This window comes from Pseudophryne corroboree, chromosome 10, assembly GCF_028390025.1.
Source record: "Pseudophryne corroboree isolate aPseCor3 chromosome 10, aPseCor3.hap2, whole genome shotgun sequence".
Taxonomy (NCBI): Eukaryota; Metazoa; Chordata; class Amphibia; order Anura; family Myobatrachidae; genus Pseudophryne; species Pseudophryne corroboree.
In genome coordinates, this window is record NC_086453.1 from 144166060 (window position 1) to 144187676 (window position 21617).

General features: G+C 46.8%; 1 protein-coding gene across 4 annotated transcripts in view; it reads left to right on the forward strand.

The window, feature by feature from the left end:
- EPS8L1 (EPS8 signaling adaptor L1) overlaps positions 1 to 21617 on the forward strand; it is a 153030-nt gene that overhangs the window by 79964 nt on the left and 51449 nt on the right. For 2 of the 4 annotated variants that reach the window (XM_063942841.1, XM_063942844.1), the window contains one exon: positions 13906 to 13964. In XM_063942841.1, the coding sequence (XP_063798911.1) occupies positions 13906 to 13964 (59 nt within the window). Of the gene's footprint in view, positions 1 to 10462; positions 10863 to 13905; positions 13965 to 21617 lie in introns of those variants that run through there. The other 2 variants (XM_063942843.1, XM_063942842.1) reach the window with 2 other exon arrangements.

Here is a 21617-nt window from a genome sequence, read left to right on the forward strand (position 1 = left end):
CCATCTTAACGAAAATGTCATCCATCTGCCATCTATCCACCATCCATCCATCCATCCATCCATCCATCTATCCACCATCCATCCATCCATCCATCCATCCATCCATCCAATAAATACACTCATAAACAATGTGGAACTTAGGTTGAGTTAGACATACTGTAACCACAATTAATGTCTCCTTCTCAATCCTTACCCATAATGAGATGCAGCTCGTGCTTAGGACGGCTTAGGGGGACAGGGCAAAGATTGGAGGGGATTGTATAAGTAAGTACCGTAATGTTGTCCTGTGTTGACTAAATGAAAGACAGAGATGCGCCTGTTTGGAACCTGATCACAGTCTTGTCTGGGTCAAAACATGATTTGTTCAAGGTGATTATAAGCGAGCGCTTTTGATTGGTTGAATGCATATGAATACTTCCCACTTATTCTAATAGTTATGTTCCTGCTGTAGTCTACTGCATTTGCATTAATACACTGATATTAGCAATCAGGTCACAGCAATAAAGCAGATTTCCATTTGATATATTAAAGGGGAAGACAATGGATGATTGGTTTAAACTTAATAAAAAGTTTAATTTGCATCTTGGTCTGTCTGGCCATGTACTATAACCCAGCTACATTAACCACTGTGCTCTCCAGGAGTAAAGCAGACTGATATACAGGTTGAGTATCCCTTATCCAAAATGCTTGGGACCAGAGGTATTTTGGATATCGGATTTTTCCGTATTTTGGAATCATTGCATACCATAATGAGATATCATGGCGATGGGACCCAGGCCTAAGCACAGAATGCATTTACGTTTCATATACACCTTATACACACAGCCTGAAGGTAATTTTAGCCAGTATTTGTTATAACTTTGTGCATTAAACAAAGTGTGTCTACATTCACACAATTCATTTATGTTTCATATACACCTTATACACACAGCCTGAAGGTCATTTAATACAATATTTTTAATAACTTTGTGTATTAAACAAAGTTTGTGTACATTGAGCCATCAAAAAACAAAGGTTTCACTATCTCGCTCTCACTCAAAAAAGTCCGTATTTCGGAATATTCCGTATTTCGGAATATTTGGATATGGGATACTCAACCTGTATTACCACATTTTGCATAAGCAGCCAGCTCTACATGCTAAGCAAAATGCGCATTTCTTTGGGACGCATTTCACACTTGCAATGTAGATGCATTTTCCTCCCAGCTTGGTTATTCCATATGCTCTTTTTTATTGTGACCCAGATATTATTTCTGGAGCCAAAGGTCCCCTGAGGTTTTATGTTGAGCAGGATGTGACGCATTTCACTGTTAATTAATGGGATACACAGAGCCGAAAGATCCATTTCTAATTTTGGGTGGTCACATTAAACTGATATGGATGGTTGCCCAAATGAGGCACACAGAGGCAGACAATAATCATTTACTGACCGGTTTTACAAGCATGCCTAAATGTATTTACAGTGCAGGGCAACTAAGTACATGTCTAAGGCAGAGCCATGGTCATGGGGTGGTTTATTTTTTTTAACCATATTTATTTCTTAATTTAATTGAGTAATTATTAATTAGATTGCCAATAGTGCATGCCTCCCTTTAGAACTCCCTATGATAGTTACAATGGTTTGATGTTTATTAGGGAGTTACTTATACTATCACGTGTTTTTAAATGTACCATTGTGAATGGGCATGGTGCAATATCTGCAACAGCCCAGCCTTAGTGGTTTAAGGGTTCATTCCAACCTCTCTCTGCCCTCTGATTTCTTTGCATAGATTAATACATATCACACTATGATTGGTTGTATAACGGCATTTTCTCATTGCAATTACAGTAGTTTACATTTGTTGCTTTTCATGGGTTAGGTTTTTAATGACTTTGATATCAGTGCTTAATAAATAGGAATTGCGTCACAGATTTGACGCCACAAATTGTTTAGATAAGAGATTTTAAAACTCAGGCCTCAGGACCCCAAACAGTTCATGATTACCAGGCCAGCTCTGGATCATTAAAATGTGACAGTTAGGTATTGGATCCCTCGCAGCGTGGAAACGCGATAGATGCCCATAGGCTTCTATAGGGCATCTATCGTGTTGCATTGCAGGGCTTGGTGCTTATGCGGTACGGCGTGTCTCTAGGAAAATGGGGACATGCTGTGAGTCCAGGCCCCCTGACTCGTGGCACGCCCCCGTGAGCCACGTCTACGCGCTAACCCGCCCCCTGACCGAAGTGTGTGTTTCAAGGAAAATGGGGGAAATGCCCCCATGAGCCGTGTACAAGCGCCCCCTGTGTTGTGTGCACATCGCCGCGCTGTGTGCGCTCGCCGAGGCCATATAGTAGCCCCAGTCCGGCCTTAGCAGTCTCTTTTGAGTTTATGAGCCGTTCTGTTAGAGGTTATACAGGTTTTTCTAGATCTTGCCCTGACTTCAACACTTCCTCTTACTTTTCATTTCCTAATGATGTTTCTGTTAGTGGAAACTGTTACAAGTCGGAAACATTTATGTGTCTTTTGAGAACCGTAGTCCTCAGTAAACTGCTTGGCAGCTGAAAGTGAAAGGCACATCATTGTGAGGACCAGAGTAGTTATTCTGCTTTTTTTTTTACAGTATAATATGTCAATGGGGTTAGGGGGCATAAAAAAGTATTCATTAATCGACAGGAATAGTGACCTACTCACTGCATTATTTAGTTATTTTTCTCTCTCAATATAGTAAATTCAACAAGTAAATAGTAATTATACATCAAAACAGACATATACAGTACATGTTTATTCTTATACTATGTAGAGCTTGTGTTAGCTTATTTTACATAGAGATTCAATTAAACTTTAAGCCTGCATAATGTAAGTTTGTGTGTGTGTGTGTGTGTGTGTGTGTGTGTGTGTGTGTGTATATATATATATATATATATATATATATATATATATATATATATTACAAATTTGTAGTATGCCCAGTGGTTCATCTACCTGGTACGGCACTTAGGGGCAGATTTATCACTATCCGCATCCTCAGATGAGGCTGGGATGTGCTAAAATCGTCCAAACTTGCAACGCGATTATTGTATACATCGCATGGATGTATCAATAATTGCATGCAGGGACAGAGCTTGTGAGCAAGCTTCGTGCACCACCACATACCCACCCCCGTCGCTACTATTCCCCGCCCGCACAGAGCCCCCACCGGTAATTATACTTACTTACCAGTGCAAGGAGCCGGTGATTGGTGCTTCCGCAGGGCTGCCGGGCATTGGATCCTGTGCACGGCTGTGACCCCCAGTGCTGTAAACTGACCTGCCGCTGAAGCTGGCGAATTTATCACAAGGCTCATTGTTAATAAATAGGCCCCTTAAAGTGTCCTAGATCCCTTTTCTCCTCAGTAGTTTCCAGTATAGTGCCATTAATACTATATTTAGCTTTAGGATTTTTGAGACCCAAGTGCATGATTTTGCATTTTTTGGCATTAAACTGTAATTGCCAGACTCTTGACCATTCCTCTAGTCTACCTAGATCCTCAATCATTTGTTTTACCCCACCTGGTGTGTCTACCCTGTTGCATACCTTTGTGTCATCTGCAAAAAGGCATGCTTTCCCTTTAAATAGCATTAAAGGGAAAGCATGCCTTTTTGCCGATGACACAAAGGTATGCAACAGGGTAGACACACCAGGTGGGGTAAAACAAATGATTGAGGATCTAGGTAGACTAGAGGAATGGTCAAGAGTCTGGCAATTACAGTTTAATGCCAAAAAATGCAAAATAATGCACTTGGGTCTCAAAAATCCTAAAGCTAAATATAGTATTAATGGCACTATACTGGAAACTACTGAGGAGGAAAGGGATCTAGGAGTCACTATTTCAGATGACTTGAAGGCAGGTAAGCAATGTAACAAGGCAATGAGGAAGGCTAGTCAGATGCTTGGCTGCATTGGGAGAGGAATCAGCAGCAGAAAGAAAGAAGTAATAATGCCACTGTATAGGTCATTGGTACGGCCTCATCTAGAATACTGTATTCAGTTCTGGAGGCCATATCTTCAAAAGGATATTAATACATTAGAAACTGTACAAAGGAGGGCAACTAAAATGGTGCATGGCCTACATCACAAAACATACCCAGAAAGACTAAGAAATCTCAATATGTATAGTTTGGAGCAGAGAAGGGAAAGGGGGGACATGATAGAAACTTTCAAATATATCAAGGGTTTTAACAAAGTCCAGGAGGGAAACATTCTCCATATGAAGAGAAGCAATAGGACACGAGGACATGCACTGAGACTGGAGGGGGGGAGGTTCAGGGGAAATTTGCGGAAAAATTATTTCACAGAAAGGGTAGTGGATAAGTGGAATAGCCACCCATCAGAGGTGGTAGAGGCTAAGACAGTAGAGCAATTTAAACATGCATGGGATAGACATAAGGATATCCTTACAAAGAAATAAGGATCAAATAAGGTTAGAGATAAAAATAATGTAAAAAAAAAAAAAAAAAAAGGGGCAGACTAGATGGGCCAAGTGGTTCTTATCTGCCGACAAATTCTGTTTCTATGTTTCTATGTAACAGTACAGAAAACCCATACACAATTAAGAGCCCGATTCAGACGTGATCGCTGTTGTGCGAATTCGCACAGCAGCTGATAATCAGATGACTGCGCATGCACCGCAATGCGCAGGCGCGTCACCAAACAGCGTCAGGATGGTGTGAAATTTCAATCGCAAGGCATTCGCAAGGTGATTGACAAGAAGAGAACATTTGTGGGTGGTCACTGCCCATTTTCAGGGAGTATCAGGATAAAGGCAGGCGTTCCCAAACGTTTTCAGGGAGGGTGTGTGACGTCAGCTTCGGCACCGATCAGCCTGATTGTGTCGCACTGTAGGAGTATAAGTCTTGGGCTACGCACAGACTGCACAGACTGGAAAAATCATTAAATGGTGATTGAGTTGCGAATGGATTTGCAGCTGTCCGCTGTCTGGCGGAATTTTCGCACGGCGTACACATGCATTTGCACACTTGCACAGGGCGGGTTTTCACTCTCCCTGGGCGACGACTATCTGATTGCAGACCTCTGCAAATTTGCAGCACAGCGAGCAGGTCTGAATTAGGCCCTAAGCTCCTAAATAACTACAGGAAGCACAGTAAACACATAGTGGGGGTATCCAATTAGCCACGATAAAACATTTCCTAATGACTTAATGTTTCACTGATATTTTTTTACAGGCTATGCAATTTGGATCACCCGTAAAAAAAAAAAAAAGACACCATTTTTTTGGAAACACACACGTTCAGTGAAACCTGTATGCTTTCGCAGCACCACCCACATGAGGCAGGGGAAACAAAATCTCAGATAAGCCGTGACATACGCAGGCTTATCGGAGCTAAAGAAATAGCCCCCGATGATGCAGTTACTGGTGGGAAATAACCGTGGATAACTGGATACCTCCCATAGTATGGTTTATTTTAGAGTACAATAGTAGTGTCAAATAATCATAAATACAATCATAGGACAATAAGCAGTACAGCAACTGAGTTTTGTTAAAGGCTACAAATCATGAAAGTTTATAACTGTAGCATAAACTGCTTCAAATCAAAAGGTAAAATAGTTAAATAATGTACATTAACTCCAGTGCTGCCGTGTTCCTTCTGTTGGGACTCAGAGTGAGTTGGATATACACCTGTTTGTGGTGCTTATTTTATGTTTTTACGCACTGTGCAATCTCCAGAACCCAATGTACACAAGTGTGGGTGATGCAGAGTGTCAGACACATGTCATTCATATCTCTACTTGTGACTGTAGCTGGGGCATAACTGGTCTGTCATGACTGGTGAGGCATTCTCATGTGTTCTATGTGTGTGCTGATGGAAATGTGAGCTACGCAGGAAGTGTAAATATGCTTGTTTCCTGGTATATCTTTCGCACAAAGGATAGGCTGATGTACGTGTGCATTGATCTGCATAATGGTGAGTATCAAAATAAGCATACAATTAGGGGGGAGGTGTTTCACAAATCTGCATACCAACTAATATCCACTTTTGTCTGTGCACGCATTGCAAATGCAATTATAGCTGGCTAGGGACAATCTCAGCTTCAGGCCCACTATCTGCCCCCACTTACCCCTTGGAGTTTACAAGAAGAAAGGCTGAAGAGTACCTTCTGGAATTGCATAGATGTAGTTAGTGCTGGATTATTCTCTGATGGCAGGAGCTGAGTAGCTCAGGAAACTCCTAGCTAAATGCAGTCTGGCGCACTCATGTGCCTTCAGTTGTGATCACAGGTGGAAAATAACACATTTTGAAAGTTATTCAGGTTTGTTAGCAAACCAAAAAAGTTAGCAACTGGCCAAAACCATGTTGCACTGCAGGTGGGGCAGATATAACATGTGCAGAGAGAGTTAGATTTGGGTGGGTTATATTGTTTCTGTGCAGGGTAAATACTGGCTACTTTATTTTTACACTGCAGTTTAAATTTCAGTTTGAACAATCACCACCTAAATCTAACTCTCTCTGCACATGTTACATCTGCCCCACCTGCAGTGCAGCAAGGTTTTGCCCAGTTACTTGCTTTTTTTTTTTTTTCGCTAACAAACTTGAATAAGGACCTTTGTCTTGTGGGAAGAGATATTTGAAAGATTTGCAAAAGGTGAAGATAATATATTTATAGGACTTTCCCTTAGCAGGTGGCTATGTAGTTGCAAAAATACTTATGTCATAAACATATTCAATTTCAAACACATAAAATTATAACCACTCTGTTCATACATTAATATGTAAATGAACAAGCAGTATTTTTAGAGAAAAATAGAAATCATTCTTTAACTATTTATCTGGCACTAATGTATGGAATGCAACCGCAGTCAGCCGGGCTTTACCTGACACGGACACATCCCAAGCAGCCGTGCCATCCACTGTGTCCCCCGTCTGTCATGCAGAACGGATCTCCTCCACCTGCTCGGGCCCTGCGGGGGAGATGTTGCGGCCTGTGGTCGCCAATATCACTCCTGAAATAGCACTACACAGAATTAAAGGATTTTTAACAGGTATATACTGTACAGGTGAACTCAGAAAATTAGAATATCGTGCAAAAGTTCATTTGTTTAAGTAATTCAACTTAAAAGGTGAAACTAATATATTATATAGACTCATTACATGCAAAGTGAGACATTTCAAGCCTTTATTTGTTATAATTTTGATGATTGTGGCTTACAATTTACGAAAACCCCAAATCCAAAATCTCAGAAAATTAGAATATTACATAAAATCAATAAAAAAAGGATTTTAAATACAGAAATGTCGGCCCTCTGAAAAGTATAATCATGCATATGTACTCAGTACTTGGTTTGGGCCCCTTTTGCTTGAATTACTGCCTCAATGTGGCGTGGCATGGATTCTATCAGCCTGTGGCACTGTTGAGGTGTTATGGAAGACCAGGATGCTTCAATAGCGGCCTTCAGCTTTTCTGCATTGTTCGGGCTCATGTCTCTCATCTTTCTCTTGGCAATGCCCCATAGATTTTCTATGGGGTTCAGGTCATGCTTGCCTACCTGACCCTCTCCATGAGGGAGAAAATGCTCTGTTCCTGGACTTTCCTGGTAATGTATGATTGCCAACACCTGTGGTGAAACACCTTTCTTATCAATTAACAGGTGATGGCAATCATACATTACCAGGAAAGTCCAGGAACAGAGCATTTTCTCCCTCATGGAGAGGGTCAGGTAGGCAAGTATCAGGTTCAACATAAAATATTTAAATATATTTTTTAAACATACATTAAAAACATTAAATTAAAACAATGCAACAACTTCTGACTGGTTTTTGGGAAACAAATTGTCAGTTAAGTGGTTAATGATGTGATGATCCACAGTGTTATGCACTTAATATGCTCATACGTGACATGGCTTGCTGGTTTACATTTGCACAGTGCAAATGAGCCCAGACTTTCAGTTTCACTTTGTCAAAAAATAATAGTAATATTTAATTGCTAAAAAAATAATAAAATATGTAATATATTAGAGATAACTGAATAAGTGTGGTGGTTTATGCACCAACATAATGCTTGTTAGATAGACTACCCATGTTTTACAAACTTTAACGCCAGAAAAACCTATAGCTGGCAGTGACCCCTTGATATATAGGATGAAGTGCTATCATCTTTGATAACACCCATTTTCACCAGTCACAGGGCACTTGGCCAAATGATAAATATGCTCCTTAGTTTCAAGCCTATAGACAAGTCAGCTGTAGCTGTGTGTCTCAGGTTTTTATGTTTCAGTCTCATGAGGTAGTTGCCAAACTTGCTGTGTGCTTGAGCTGCCCTTGATAGGCCTAAGTATGAGATTACCAGATGACCAGGAAGTAGTAAGAGCACAAGTTTGCAATCATTAATATAACAATACCTTCTTATAGCTCAGCACTTGAATGTCAAACTCTGTCACTTGTGATTGCTGTAGTCATGCTTAGAGAGCTTACTGTATGTGTAACAGAGCCAGCATGCCCCATTTTCATACACTTATTGGCATAAGAGCTATTATTTACAGACATTGCCACCTTCATCCAGCCTAAGGCACAGGAACACATGCTGTGTCGAGGCACGTGTGCAACTTAGTACATCATCCATGTAATCCTATGGGCACACATACTTAGACGCACATGTGCATCCTAGTCACGAGCACACTTGACGCGCCTGGATTTCCATGAATACGGCAAACTGCAGGCTGGATGAGCGTAATCTGTATATGAGATTGCCTGAATCGTACAGAGCTTGACTTTTCTTTGTTCAAATTGGTTTTATTTGGGTTTTGAACATATTAATTACAACATTTGTAATAATACAATAGTGATCACAGTAATTAAAAGATATTAGTAATATAAAAATCAATTGATGAATTACTATTCACAAGTAAACAACATCGTCATAATAAGTTTATATAAAGTTTGAACGTATTGATCACAGAATTTGCAGTGATAACAAACAGCATGACTTTTCAAAGTTTAAGATTTTAATTGTGCTTAGTATTGTAACCCGCATCCAGATATCTGTTTCACTGCAGTCATAGGTGTGCGCAGGGGGGGTTCCTGGTGCGCACAGGCACCCCCTAATATCTGGCACCCCCATCTCACATGCCTGATGCAGCGATCGCCGAGCAGGCTGATTACTGTCCCCTCTGCGCTGCACCCTGTCAGGATTGCATTACTGACCGGACGCCTGGGTTAATGAAGGGTGCCACTGCCACCGGCTTTCAAACTCCATGTACAAAAACATGCTCGCACGCCCACCTGCCACATGCCCACCTCTCTCCTTCTATGCTATGCCAACGCCAGCCACTGATAAGGAGCAGCATGCAGCCAGCGTTCATCTTAGGTAGACAAATTCAATACTGGCAGGCGGTCAGCAGCAGCATTGACACGTCACTCGTTTTTCCAGCAGCAGCAGTACTAGTCTGCGACTGTCAGTGTCAGTGAGTGGCTGACTTGTAAGTAAGCTGCTGCAGCTTGCAGGGGAAAGAGAGAGGGAGCCAGACCAGGCTGAGGAGGAGCAGTGTAATTGCAGTGAGTGCCATCAGGGGTGTTTGTTTGGTGCACACCACAACATCTGACAATGTATCTGCTTTATTAGGATTGGTACAAGGGTGGATATTTTATATTGCGTTGACCGTCAATAGATGGTGCTAGACACGCCCATAATGCGGTGCTAGACACACCCCTCCGATGGTGCACCCCCTAATAAAATGTGCTGCGCACGCCTATGACTACAGTATATTAAAGAGAATACTGTCCTTTGCTAATAATTTTCTTTTTCATAAAACCAGCTCTTTATCTATACGTCTGTGGTAGACATCTTTGAAATAAATTCTAGAAAAACAACCCTTTATGGCTTTTATTAGATTTGAGCATGCACAAGTTACTTAATACAAAATATAATGTTCTCATGAGCTTTGTATTTGATAATCAAATAATTCTGCTAAAAATATTATGGTTTTTTTTCTTTCATATATTTATCTTTGTTAATTAATCCGTGTGCAGCTACTTTGTGCTTCTAAGTTACTCCAACCTTTTTTTTTTATTGAAGAATTGCTAATTATCTTATTATATTATTATATATTATATTATATTGCCTTCTAGTGGAAACAGCACTTACTAAAGCTGGTTAACCATTCTCTAGGACAGGCATGTCCAAACTGCGGCCCTCCAGCTGTTGAGAAACTACACATCCCAGCATGCCCTGACACAGCTTTTGCATTCTCTGACAACAAAACTGTCAGGGCATGCTGGGATATGTAGTTTCACAACAGCTGGAGGGCCGCAGTTTGGACATGCATGCTCTAGGACATAGGTTCTCAAACTCGGTCCTCAGGACCCCACGCAGTGCATGTTTTGCAGGTAACCCAGCAGGTGCACAGGTGTATTAATTACTCATTGACACATTTTAAAAGGTCCACATGTGGAGCTAATTATTTAACTTGTGATTCTGCGAGGAGACCTGCAAAACATGCACTGTGTGGGGTCCTGAGGACCGTGTTTGAGAACCTGTGCTCTAGGAGAATACAGTTAAATCCTGAGCTTTCACAGTAAAGAGTATATAGAAGGTATATTTCCCATTAATATATCTGGGCCCCGAAGGTTGAATATTGATTTCCTCAGCCTGAAAGGATATTGTTGTGTGAGTCCTGCACGTTGGCAGTGAAACCTCTATTTAACCTGCCTCGCTATGCACTGTTGCTTTCCTATAGTAAGGCTGGATCTGGTTTTACTTGTGATCCAGTACGACAGAATAAGAAAACAGAAAGTGGTGCCATCTGGAATGTCTTGGTGTATGTATCCCCTCTCCTCCCAGGATTCTCTCAGGACTTGTGGAAGACTGGCCATTTAGTTTCAGTTCTGTAGGTGAGCAGAGCAAATTTCTCCTTTGGCTGTGCCTGTTTTTGGAATTACTATATGTTCAGCTTCGTACTGTCTTACTGTATATATGTATTAAATATATTTATTTTTTATACAACATTTTACAATAAATTCCAGGAACACTGGATTCTAAACATGTCACATGCAATGATGCAATGCAGACATGATGTGTCTGAAAATGTTAATGTTAGACACATCATGTTATTGCCTGGGACAAGAAGGAAATGTGGTGCTCCTAAGTCCTCAATTGTAACCAAATTAACCTAAAATACTAATTCCTTGAGCCTGCCTTCTATATGTTAATTGAGCGACTGCCCTTTCTTACTTAATTACGTCTCTGGCCACAGGAACCAGGTATCTTCATTCGTCATGTTTACTAGTTGTGTTTATATATATTTTTGCCCGACTCTTTAATATTTACGACTTACTTTTAAACCTATCTCTTGTGCGTAATGACAATATACTCTTACTTTAAGACCACATGGGGCCCCTCTGTCTTAATCCAAATCTTCATGTACCATTTTAGTATTTATGCTCTATTAGCAGTTATTAGTATAGCACACATCGGACCCTATCCATCATCAGTTGCAGTTTTGGTAAATTAGCAAAACTGTAACTGCTTGTGATCACATGCTAGGGGCCACCCAGCACAGGGCAAGGCCGCCCAGCATGCTAATGGTGGGCAGTGATGCAATCGCAGTTCACTGTTGAAGGGAAGCCCCCCTGCCTGTGCAGCGTGGAAGCACCCCTATCTTCACAGTTGGGCTGCCGCCATTTTCCTCATTCCAGCGGCCGCATGTGATGTCACGTGGCCGCCCCAAACCCACACCCCACAGTGCCGAGTCGCCGCCCACGCAACACTGCCTTGCCACCCCCAACTACCCTGCGAACGCCTCTGCCTGTCAATCGGGAATAAGTGTGATACAAACGCATTGGCCAGCCTGCGCACGCAGAAATTGGGACGTGCGTTTTGGGACTGAAAATGGCAATATGCAATCGCATCGCTGATGTATCACATGCTGAATTAGGCCCACAAGATGTAGTCCTTCTTTTTTTTTTTTTTTTCTTTTTTTTTTTTGTATTATTATTAACGTCTTTTTGGAGATATGGACTCCGGAACTGTACACACTACTTGAAGTGAAGACTTATAAAGTATCAATATAACCTCCATCTTCCTGCTACTGTTTTTTGTTCGATGCTTATCATAGCACCATATGGAATTATAACCCCAATGTTCTTTTCCTCATTGTTGTTGACAATATTACCTCACAATTAAACTTGAAAAAACAATTTTAATTCAGATGCTTTTAAGAATGGATAATAATTGGATTATTTATTTGTAATGCAGCAGCAAAAGTAGCCAAGTTGTATCTGTGTACACTACACACAGCTATAAAGTGTAACTGATTGGTCCAGATGAAAAGGACCCATCAATTTCCCAAACACAGCTCCATTATTAAGGAATTCTGTGGTCAACTTACTAAGCCTGGGACAGAGATAAAGTTGCTGGAGATAAAGTACCAGCCAACCAGCTCCTAACTGTCATTTTTCAAACCCGGCCTGTGACATGACAGTTAGGAGCTGATTGGCTGGTACTTTATCTCCATCCACTTTATCTCCACCCATGGCTTAGTAAATAGACCCCTAAGTTGAAGATTTTTTTTTAATGTTTGTTTATTTTTACATTTTGAAGTTTTAAATGTCCCCTCTTGTCGGCGTTTCTGAGCATGGACAGTGAGAATTGCATTCAATATGCAGTATAATGGAATCGTACTGTGCAGTTGGCCAATATTAAAACCAAAGACATTTCCATGGAATAAGGGGTATATTCAGTAACTGTCGGAAGCTGCCGTCTTGTCGGAAAGACGGCAGTTTCCGACAGTTTTAGGTCGGAAGGGGTTCCGACCTATTCATTGCGGCCCCATTTATTCCGACAAGTTGGGAAACCCGACTTGTCAGAATGCTGTCGGAATGCACACTGATCGGCGGCTTCAGCCGCCGATCAGCGCGCATTGTCGGAAGTGGGACCAAACCCGACAGGTTTTAGCCCCGCTTCCGACAATCTCAATCCGACTTTAAAAAAAGTCGGATTGAGATGAGTGAGCTGAGAGCAGGAGACGGGGGAGCAGCAGGGAGAGCAGGGACCCAGCGTCAGTGTCCACCCGGCTCCAGCAAGCGACGTACCACTTGCTGGAGCTGGGTGGACGCTGCCGTGAGCCTCCGCTGCTGCAGCCGCTGCTCCCCTGTCTCCTCCTCTCCTCCCCCGTCTGCTCCGTCTCCTCCGTTGCTCCCCCCCCTGAGCGCTGCAGACATCACCTCCTCCTGGTGGCCGGCGCCACTGACAGCTCCCTTCCCCCGGCGCCGCTGACAGTTTTCCCCGCTGCTGACAGCAGCGGCAGGACAGGACACGTGGGAGCGGCCAAATCCGACAGACGGATTTGGCCGCACTTTTGAATAGGGGTTGTCGGGTCCATTCCGACAACTGCATGTCGGAATGGACCCGACTCTTATTGAATATACCCCAAAGTGTTAATACCTGGCTATGTACATGGGAATTAGGGACAACTGCTGTGGAGAACACAGATTTAAAAAAACAAAACAGTATTTTGTAACAGGTGACTTTCCCCATGATATAAGGGCAGTTTGTGATGTGATAATGAATAAGAAGTGTTAATTTGTATAGAGAGGCCTATTTAAAGTGCACCCTACACATACACAGACTAAAGGTGGTCATTTTGTAGACCAGACTAAAATTATGTAGGATGCAGTTTATCAGTTCATCAATGACATCACTGAGACACAAGGCAATTTTTCATGTTAGCTGCATTCTCATGATACTTGATCAACCCAAGTGGTCCTTCCCTCAGTAATGTCAAATGATCTGAGAGACCTCAATCTCATGAACTTTGGTCCTGCAAACAAAATGGCTGCCTTCACTGGGCATAGACAATGGTTACACCTTAACCGAAGGTGTAAAAAATGGCATGTTCTTTTGTGTTTATCAATATGTATTTCTTTTGCTTCACAGAACAAAGGAAGAAGTATTCAAATGTCATCATGGCGGATGTGTCACAATACCAAGTTAATGTAAGTATTTTGTCCTTACTAAATCACAGGGCAAGAATGTATACAATGTCATCCTTCTATTTATTGCCGGGTAACCTATTGTTACTGACAATAGAGTCACATGTATGTCTATGATCTTGTCACAAAGAAATGCCTTGCCGGCTATGCTGTTATTATAGGGTCTGATCACTGAATGTTACTTCTGACACGATCATCAAATATCTATGACTGTAACCCAGCTATTATCTCAATCTGCAGTCTTTCTAATGTGTAGGTTTGAAAGAATTCCAGGTAATTCAAGTTTCTCTCTGACTTAAATCAAGAGTAAAGTAGGAAACAATAAAACAGACATGCATGTTACTGGCTACCTTAGCTTGTTAAACTGCTGACATTCACGCTGTCTTCAGTTCTATCATTCTACAATTATGAATTTGTCTGTAAACTGTTTTGTTTGATGGTGTATTCCACTCCTTAGGTTCTCTATGTACTAAATGTCAAAAAGCCCTATTTCTGGTGAAAACAGACCTCTCTGGAGAAATCTTCCCTATGCATATCTAATAAAAATTGTGACAATACATGCAGGGCTGTAAAGAGCTGTGCGGTCCTGGGTACTATAGGTGACATGGCCTAATCATGCAAGTGTGGCCATGCCCCCAAAAGTATCCCAAAAAATTAGTTGTGGCACTGCAAAGCAGCACCGTGCGCTACACTGGGGGGCATCATGTACCCCTCAGCCAGGGCCATATCCAGGGAATGGGGGGGGGGGGGGGGTATATTCAGTGTGATCACTTCCTGTAGGCAGAGGAGTCTGCTGCCGCGCTCAGCTGCTGCAGCTTCCCTGGAGTACCACAGCGCTGTGAGCTGGGGAAAGAGGCTGCTGCTGCTGACAGGTAAGGGGAGAATGGGTGGACCTGGGCCCATACCAACAAGTCCAGGCCCAGGTAATTAGTCCCCTCTCCCCCTTCTTGGCATGACTGGCAAAGGCTTCTGTGACAGGACGGTACCGTACGAAAGCACTCGCCGCTTTCGCGTCCCGTTGACTGCGCACAGAATGGAAGGTCAAGTCACACGAGGCCTGACCACATAGGGGATTCCCGCTTACCGTCAGTAACCGCCTGTTACTGACTCCACCCACTGCGTTGTGGGTGGGTTTTGCTACCACCACCAAACTCCTAACCGGCCGTGGCGTTTGGAACCACGGTTCTGCTCTGTATGTGCCGACGCACTGCCTTACCACAGTTGTGTGGTGCTGACGAATCCCCACTAGCCACTTGCTAGGCCTCTACCGGTAGCTGGCGGAAGGCGGAGCTTGGAGACGTTAGTTGGTCACAAGATGAAGCAGTCTTCTTGAGGCAATGATGTTTATTTGCTCAATAACCTTTAAAAAGGCTCCTCCCTATTGCTAGGGGCAACAGCATACAATCAGATGTTTTCAGCAGAATAAGATGGTATAATACACAATCCTATGGGCCAACTGCCCTCCTTTTATCCCTCTCCAAGACCCCTTACCACAGGGGGTAAGCCCGCCCTGTGGTGCACAACCAATCAATGTTTACCCATGAGCTGTGCATGCCTTGGTCTCATGCACAGCTTACATTGTCCCCTATGGACAGTGGGGAGTGGTCGGTCTCCTTTGACTCTCCCATCTTGGAGGATCAGGATACGCCCCGGTGCCGTTCAGTCTGGCTGGGGGGAAGTTTTCCCTCCTAAATCTGACTTCCAGAAACCTGCCCGGGACCCAGCTCACTGCCTGCAGCCTGGATTTGGGCTCCACAGCTGGGCAGCCTGGCTCCCCGGTCCAGGTTTCTAGGCCACTACGGGTGATCTCCATGGAGCTCCAAGAAACCACTCAGCTTGTTTCATAGCTGAGCTGCTTCTCTCTCTCCCTGTGGCCCTTGGAAGTGTGAGGCTGGATGGGAAAGCATTCCGTTTTTGGGGAAAAGGTCTGGGAGAATCCATCAGCCTGCACAGCCATGGATTCCCCCCTCCTGGGACACACAACCAAGTAAGTGCAATTTACCTTTAAATACATTACATTTAAATCACACTGTACATGTTATACATTTAAATACACTCTGAGCCTGCACAGGCTCCACATACCTAGGCACTGCAGTGCCTTACAACACACTGTACTTTCTATTATTTTTTACACAATGTCTGGTTTGTGGAATACTGTGTCCTAGTCCTGCAGCCTGGCTGCTAGGACCCTGTCTGTGCTGGCTCCCCTAGCCCTGCAGCCTGGCTGCTAGGGCTTTCTCAGTGCTGGAGGTATGGGGCTGGCTTCCCCCACCCTCCAGCCTGCCTGCCTGCCACTGGGGTCCAGGGAGCTGGCTCTCCCTGTCCCCCCAGTGTGGCACTAACTTTGTGGCCTCGCCGCATGCAGCGGCGCACCCCCCTGTACCGAAGCCCGGCGGCCCGGGACACTTGTCCCGGCCGCCGTGACTCTGGCTCTATTGCAGTGCTGAGGTGCCGGGAGCGTAGCTCCCGGACCCCAGCGCTCATCATCCTGCTCACCAGCCTAATTGCACCCACGCCGCTAGGGAGCCGGCTAGCCCGGTCCCCCATGAGCGGCGCCTGTGGTGGCCTCGCCGCGCAGGGAGCCGGCTAGCCCGGTCCCCTGTATGCGGCGCTGAGTTCAGGTGCCCTCGCCGCAGCGTCCGGCGGGGAGCCGGGCTGCGGCGCACCCCCCTTGCCGGCCAGCAGCCCGGGACGTCCGTCCCGGCTGCCGCGGCTGGCCACCCGTGATGGGCTGAGTCGCCGGGAGCAGAGCTCCCGGTCCCAAGCGGCGGCTCTCCCTTCTCCCCGGCGCGCACATTCCAGTGCGCCCGGGGCTGCACCGATCGCTGCCGGGAGTGGAGCTCCCGGACTCCGGCGGTCAGCGGCTGCCCTCTCCCCCGGCGCGCACACTCTGCTGAGCGCGCCGGGGGCTGCTCTCACTACCGTGGTCTCCGGAGGGGTCCGGGACCACGGCACATCGTACAAACACATTTATCAAACATCAATGCACACATGGCGCCTAGCGCCCACAATATTTCAAATCTGGCGCCAAGCGCCCATTGTCTGTTAAAATGGTGCCCGGCACTAGGGGTTAACCCCTTCAGTGCCGCGGCGGGCATTTTCCGCGTGGCTGGAGCCTCCGGCCACACTCCTCCCCCCCCATTCAAGCAGGTCAACCAGGGACCCATGTCCCAACGATTTGGGTCCTGGTCCCGCAGTCCGTTGGGGTGAAGGGGACGCTACCTGGGGGGTGTAGGCTCTGGCCTAGACAGTTCATCCATAGTGTAGTGGGCCTCTCCTCGTGGGTGCACAATGTTCAAATAGTCCACCTGAAGTCCAAGTTCAAGGCTCCACCACAAAAGTCTGTCCAATTTCCCCAAGGTAGGTTGCAGCCACCTAACAGGTGGGTGGTAAGTCACCACGGTGGGGGTCTGGTTACAAACAAGTGCCACCCAAGGTGTCCCAATTGTGGCATACCCCACCTCCCACCATAGCAGTATACTGCTCAACCAGGCCACAGGGTGCTCCTGCCCATATGGCTCTTTCTGGCTCGGTACTGCTCCCAGTCCGTGCAGTGGCGCAATAGTTCGTAACACACAGTCCTGGTCAAGAATGTGCGCCATCAGCACTGGAGCGGGTACCCGAGCCTCCTTCAATGACTGGAATGCCAACTCGCAAGTTGGGAATGCCCTTCCTAGCCATCTCTGTCAAGGGGTTCACTACAGGACTAAAGTCAATGACAACATGTCCGTAGGGCCTTACAGGTTCTAAGGTCAGTACCGGTCTGGGTGATGTGGGTCGGGGACAGCCTCTGGTTGCCTCCACCCCCTCTGGTTTGGGCCTACCCCTGTCTCCTCCCACATGGTGCCCCAGGCACTGCACCTCCGTCATACCTAACTGGCAACTGTCTGCCCTAACCTTCAGACCTGCCCTCCCATCCTCCTCTGTCGACCTATGACTCGGGAAACCTACCCTGTCACCTAGGCCTACTCCTTCCTCCTCGTCCGCTACCTGTGCCACAGTGATGGCGGCCAGACCACCAGCCTCTGGATCCTGTGTGGCATCCACTACAGGGGGGCTGCGTGTCTTCCCCAATCTACTGCGCACAGGCAGGGGACCTGCTATGTCCACAGCAACTTGCTGCAAGGGTTCTCCTATGGGCAGAGGCCCAGAGACAACACAACCGCTGGAGTGCCCCAGCTGCCAACGCATGGCACCAGCCTTACAGTTGGTCTGGGTGTCATCCGACATTCCAGACCAGGGTAAGCTCTGTGTCAGGCACTTCAGGGTACGGTCTGTCTCCGGGTTACTGTCCAAAGGGGTTTCGCTGGCAATCGACACCGGTTGCGCAGGAACGTTCCCTGAGGGGACCAGTTGGACACATTCCCTATCTGGTCTATCCCCTCCCACTTTCCTGTCTACCCTGTACCTTAACCCTTCCCGCCAGGTCAAACTTCCTGCCCCAACCCTGTCAAGGCCGCTGCCAGAGTGGCGCCTCATGCCTTGCGGGGATGGGTCAGAGAGTTGAGCCTCCCTAAACTCCTGCCTGTGGCCCTCAATCTCTCCTAAATTGGGACACTCTACAGGGGGATCTAGGTGGGGACTACTAGGGTCAGTCTGGTAGGGGTCAGTCATGGAAAAGTCAGTGTGGTTTCTCATACTCACTGCCGGAGTTGGCAAACCACTTGGGTCAGGAGCATCATTGGGCACCCCCACAGGATCAAACGAGCTGGAACCGACATCCTCTGCGTCGCTAGGGGACGTAGGCATACCAGAGGCAAAAGGCATGCGGGGTCGATGTGCTGATCTAGCCGCTGTAATCTTTTCCTCTGGGCTGGTTGATGCTGTGGTTGGCTGTGCTGGCAGTTGTCTAGCAGCTGTAGTCTTTTCCTCTGGGCTGGGCTGTGCTGGAGTAGCTGATGTCAACGGTGGTTTTGGAACTTGACTCCGGGGAATGGTGCCAACAAATGTAGTGACGATCCCACCACCCAGATCATTTCCTAGGACCACATCAGTTGGGAGACCATCCATGACGGCAACTTCTCGCAACTCTGGTCCAGCTCCCCAGTCCAGGTAGACTCTTGCCATGGGAACCGCTTTCTCTGTTCCTTCTGCCAGGGTGACCGTGGCAGTGCGACCCTGCAATACTGCAGCAGGATCTATAAGGTGGGGGCTCACCACAGTGATTGAGGCCCCAGAGTCTCTTAGGCCTTCTCCCTGCAGGGGTCCCACGTGGACTGGCTGCAGGTGCTTCCTCATGTTGTGTAGGGGCTGTTTGGCCATGCAGGTGACTCTCTCCGCAGAGTGCACCTGTCTCTCGCCACACTCCATTGGACTGACTGGAGGGGGAACAGTCTCTGTAATCTCATCTCCTCTCGTCAAACAAGCAAGCCGGGCTCCAGCACTCGGATTTGGGGCACGAGTCTGGGGTGCTTGGGATGCAGGACAGTTCATCCTCAGATGTCCGATTTTCCCACAGCCGTAGCACTTCTTCTCCAGTCGTGGCACCGATGATCTCTGATCAGTTGCAGGGACGCTGCGGTGCGGTTGCTGGCCAAGAGCACCCGGGTTGGAAGATGCTTGTCTTTGGGGGTGATGAGCTGAAGAGGGGGGTCCCCTTGGTGGTGCAGTCTTTTGGAGCTGGCTGCTGGCTGGGCGCTTCTGCCCCTGTGGCCGAATTGCCACATACTTGTCTGCTAACTGGGCAGCCATCTTTAAAATGGGTGGCTCCCGATCTAGCACCCACTCCTTCACTTCTTGGGCGCACCTGCGGTAGAACTGCTCCCTGCAGATCAGGTCGATCAGTGCGTCCCATGTAGTGGCTTCCGAATCCTTCACCCACTTCACCACGTACTGCCGCAGCTGGGTGGCGAACTGCTCATGGGTGCTGCTAGGATTCTTGGGCAAGTCTCTGAACTTCTTCCTGTAAGACTCTGGAGTGATGAAGAATCGCTGGAGGAGGGCCTTCGCGACTTCATCGTAGTTCCCACAGTCCTCCGTGGCCACTCCTCGATAGGCCTCCAATGCCTCTCCATGCAGAGTGGGCACAAGGTGTCTCACCCACTCCGACTTGGGTAAATCATGTAGTTTACAAGTCCTTTCAAAAATTTGTAAATGTCCATCAATGTCCCCATCACTGTCTGCAAACTTGGCAAACTGAATGCGTCCCGATCTGTGTACAACAGCTGACAACGGCTCCCGGAGTACCACAGCCTGTGGTGCCCGCTCATCACGCCACATCTGGATGATGATCAAGCGCTCTTGCTCCGCTGCCCTTTCCCCCAATTCCGCTAGCCGATCTGCTAGGGTATCCGGGCCGCCCCCCCTGGTACGTTGGGATCCTGGCCCTGCTAGGGATCGCTGGGAAACATGGCTGCTGTGAGAGAGGGCGGGGCTTGTGGATCTCACCGATTCTGTACGAAGGTCCACTGGTGGGCCGTCCTCTGCGATGCTGACGCCGTCAGTGTTTTCCACCTCCACCCGATGGGACTCCTCCCAGCTCCTGAGCGCCGCCTGCATGACGCTTCTGGACGCGTTGAAAGGGATATCCACACCCTTCTCCTGGCATACGATCTCCAGATCATCCTTGGACATTCCGCTGAATTCCGCCATCTTGTGCGTTCTCCTGCGCTGCAGTTACTCCTCTCCTGAGTAACTCGGCTCCTCCAATCGGGTGATGAAAAGCCGCCTGGGAATATCCCACCACTATGCCACCAATTTCTGTGACAGGACGGTACCGTACGAAAGCACTCGCCGCTTTCGCGTCCCGTTGACTGCGCACAGAATGGAAGGTCAAGTCACACGAGGCCTGACCACATAGGGGATTCCCGCTTACCGTCAGTAACCGCCTGTTACTGACTCCACCCACTGCGTTTGGGCGGGTTTTGCTGCCACCACCAAACTCCTAATCGGCCGTGGCGTTTGGAACCACGGTTCTGCTCTGTATGTGCCGACGCACTGCCTTACCACAGTTGTGTGGTGCTGACGAATCCCCACTAGCCACTTGCTAGGCCTCTACCGGTAGCTGGCGGAAGGCGGAGCTTGGAGACGTTAGGTGCTTCCCTGGACAGCCGGAGGACGGGGCTAGGTTTGGCCTAACCCTGTTGGTCACAAGATGAAGCAGTCTTCTTGAGGCAATGATGTTTATTTGCTCAATAACCTTTAAAAAGGCTCCTCCCTATTGCTAGGGGCAACAGCATACAATCAGATGTTTTCAGCAGAATAAGATGGTATAATACACAATCCTATGGGCCAACTGCCCTCCTTTTATCCCTCTCCAAGACCCCTTACCACAGGGGGTAAGCCCGCCCTGTGGTGCACAACCAATCAATGTTTACCCATGAGCTGTGCATGCCTTGGTCTCATGCACAGCTTACATTGTCCCCTATGGACAGTGGGGAGTGGTCGGTCTCCTTTGACTCTCCCATCTTGGAGGATCAGGATACGCCCCGGTGCCGTTCAGTCTGGCTGGGGGGAAGTTTTCCCTCCTAAATCTGACTTCCAGAAACCTGCCCGGGACCCAGCTCACTGCCTGCAGCCTGGATTTGGGCTCCACAGCTGGCTGCCTGGCTCCCCGGTCCAGGTTTCTAGGCCACTACGGGTGATCTCCATGGAGCTCCAAGAAACCACTCAGCTTGTTTCATAGCTGAGTTGCTTCTCTCTCTCCCTGTGGCCCTT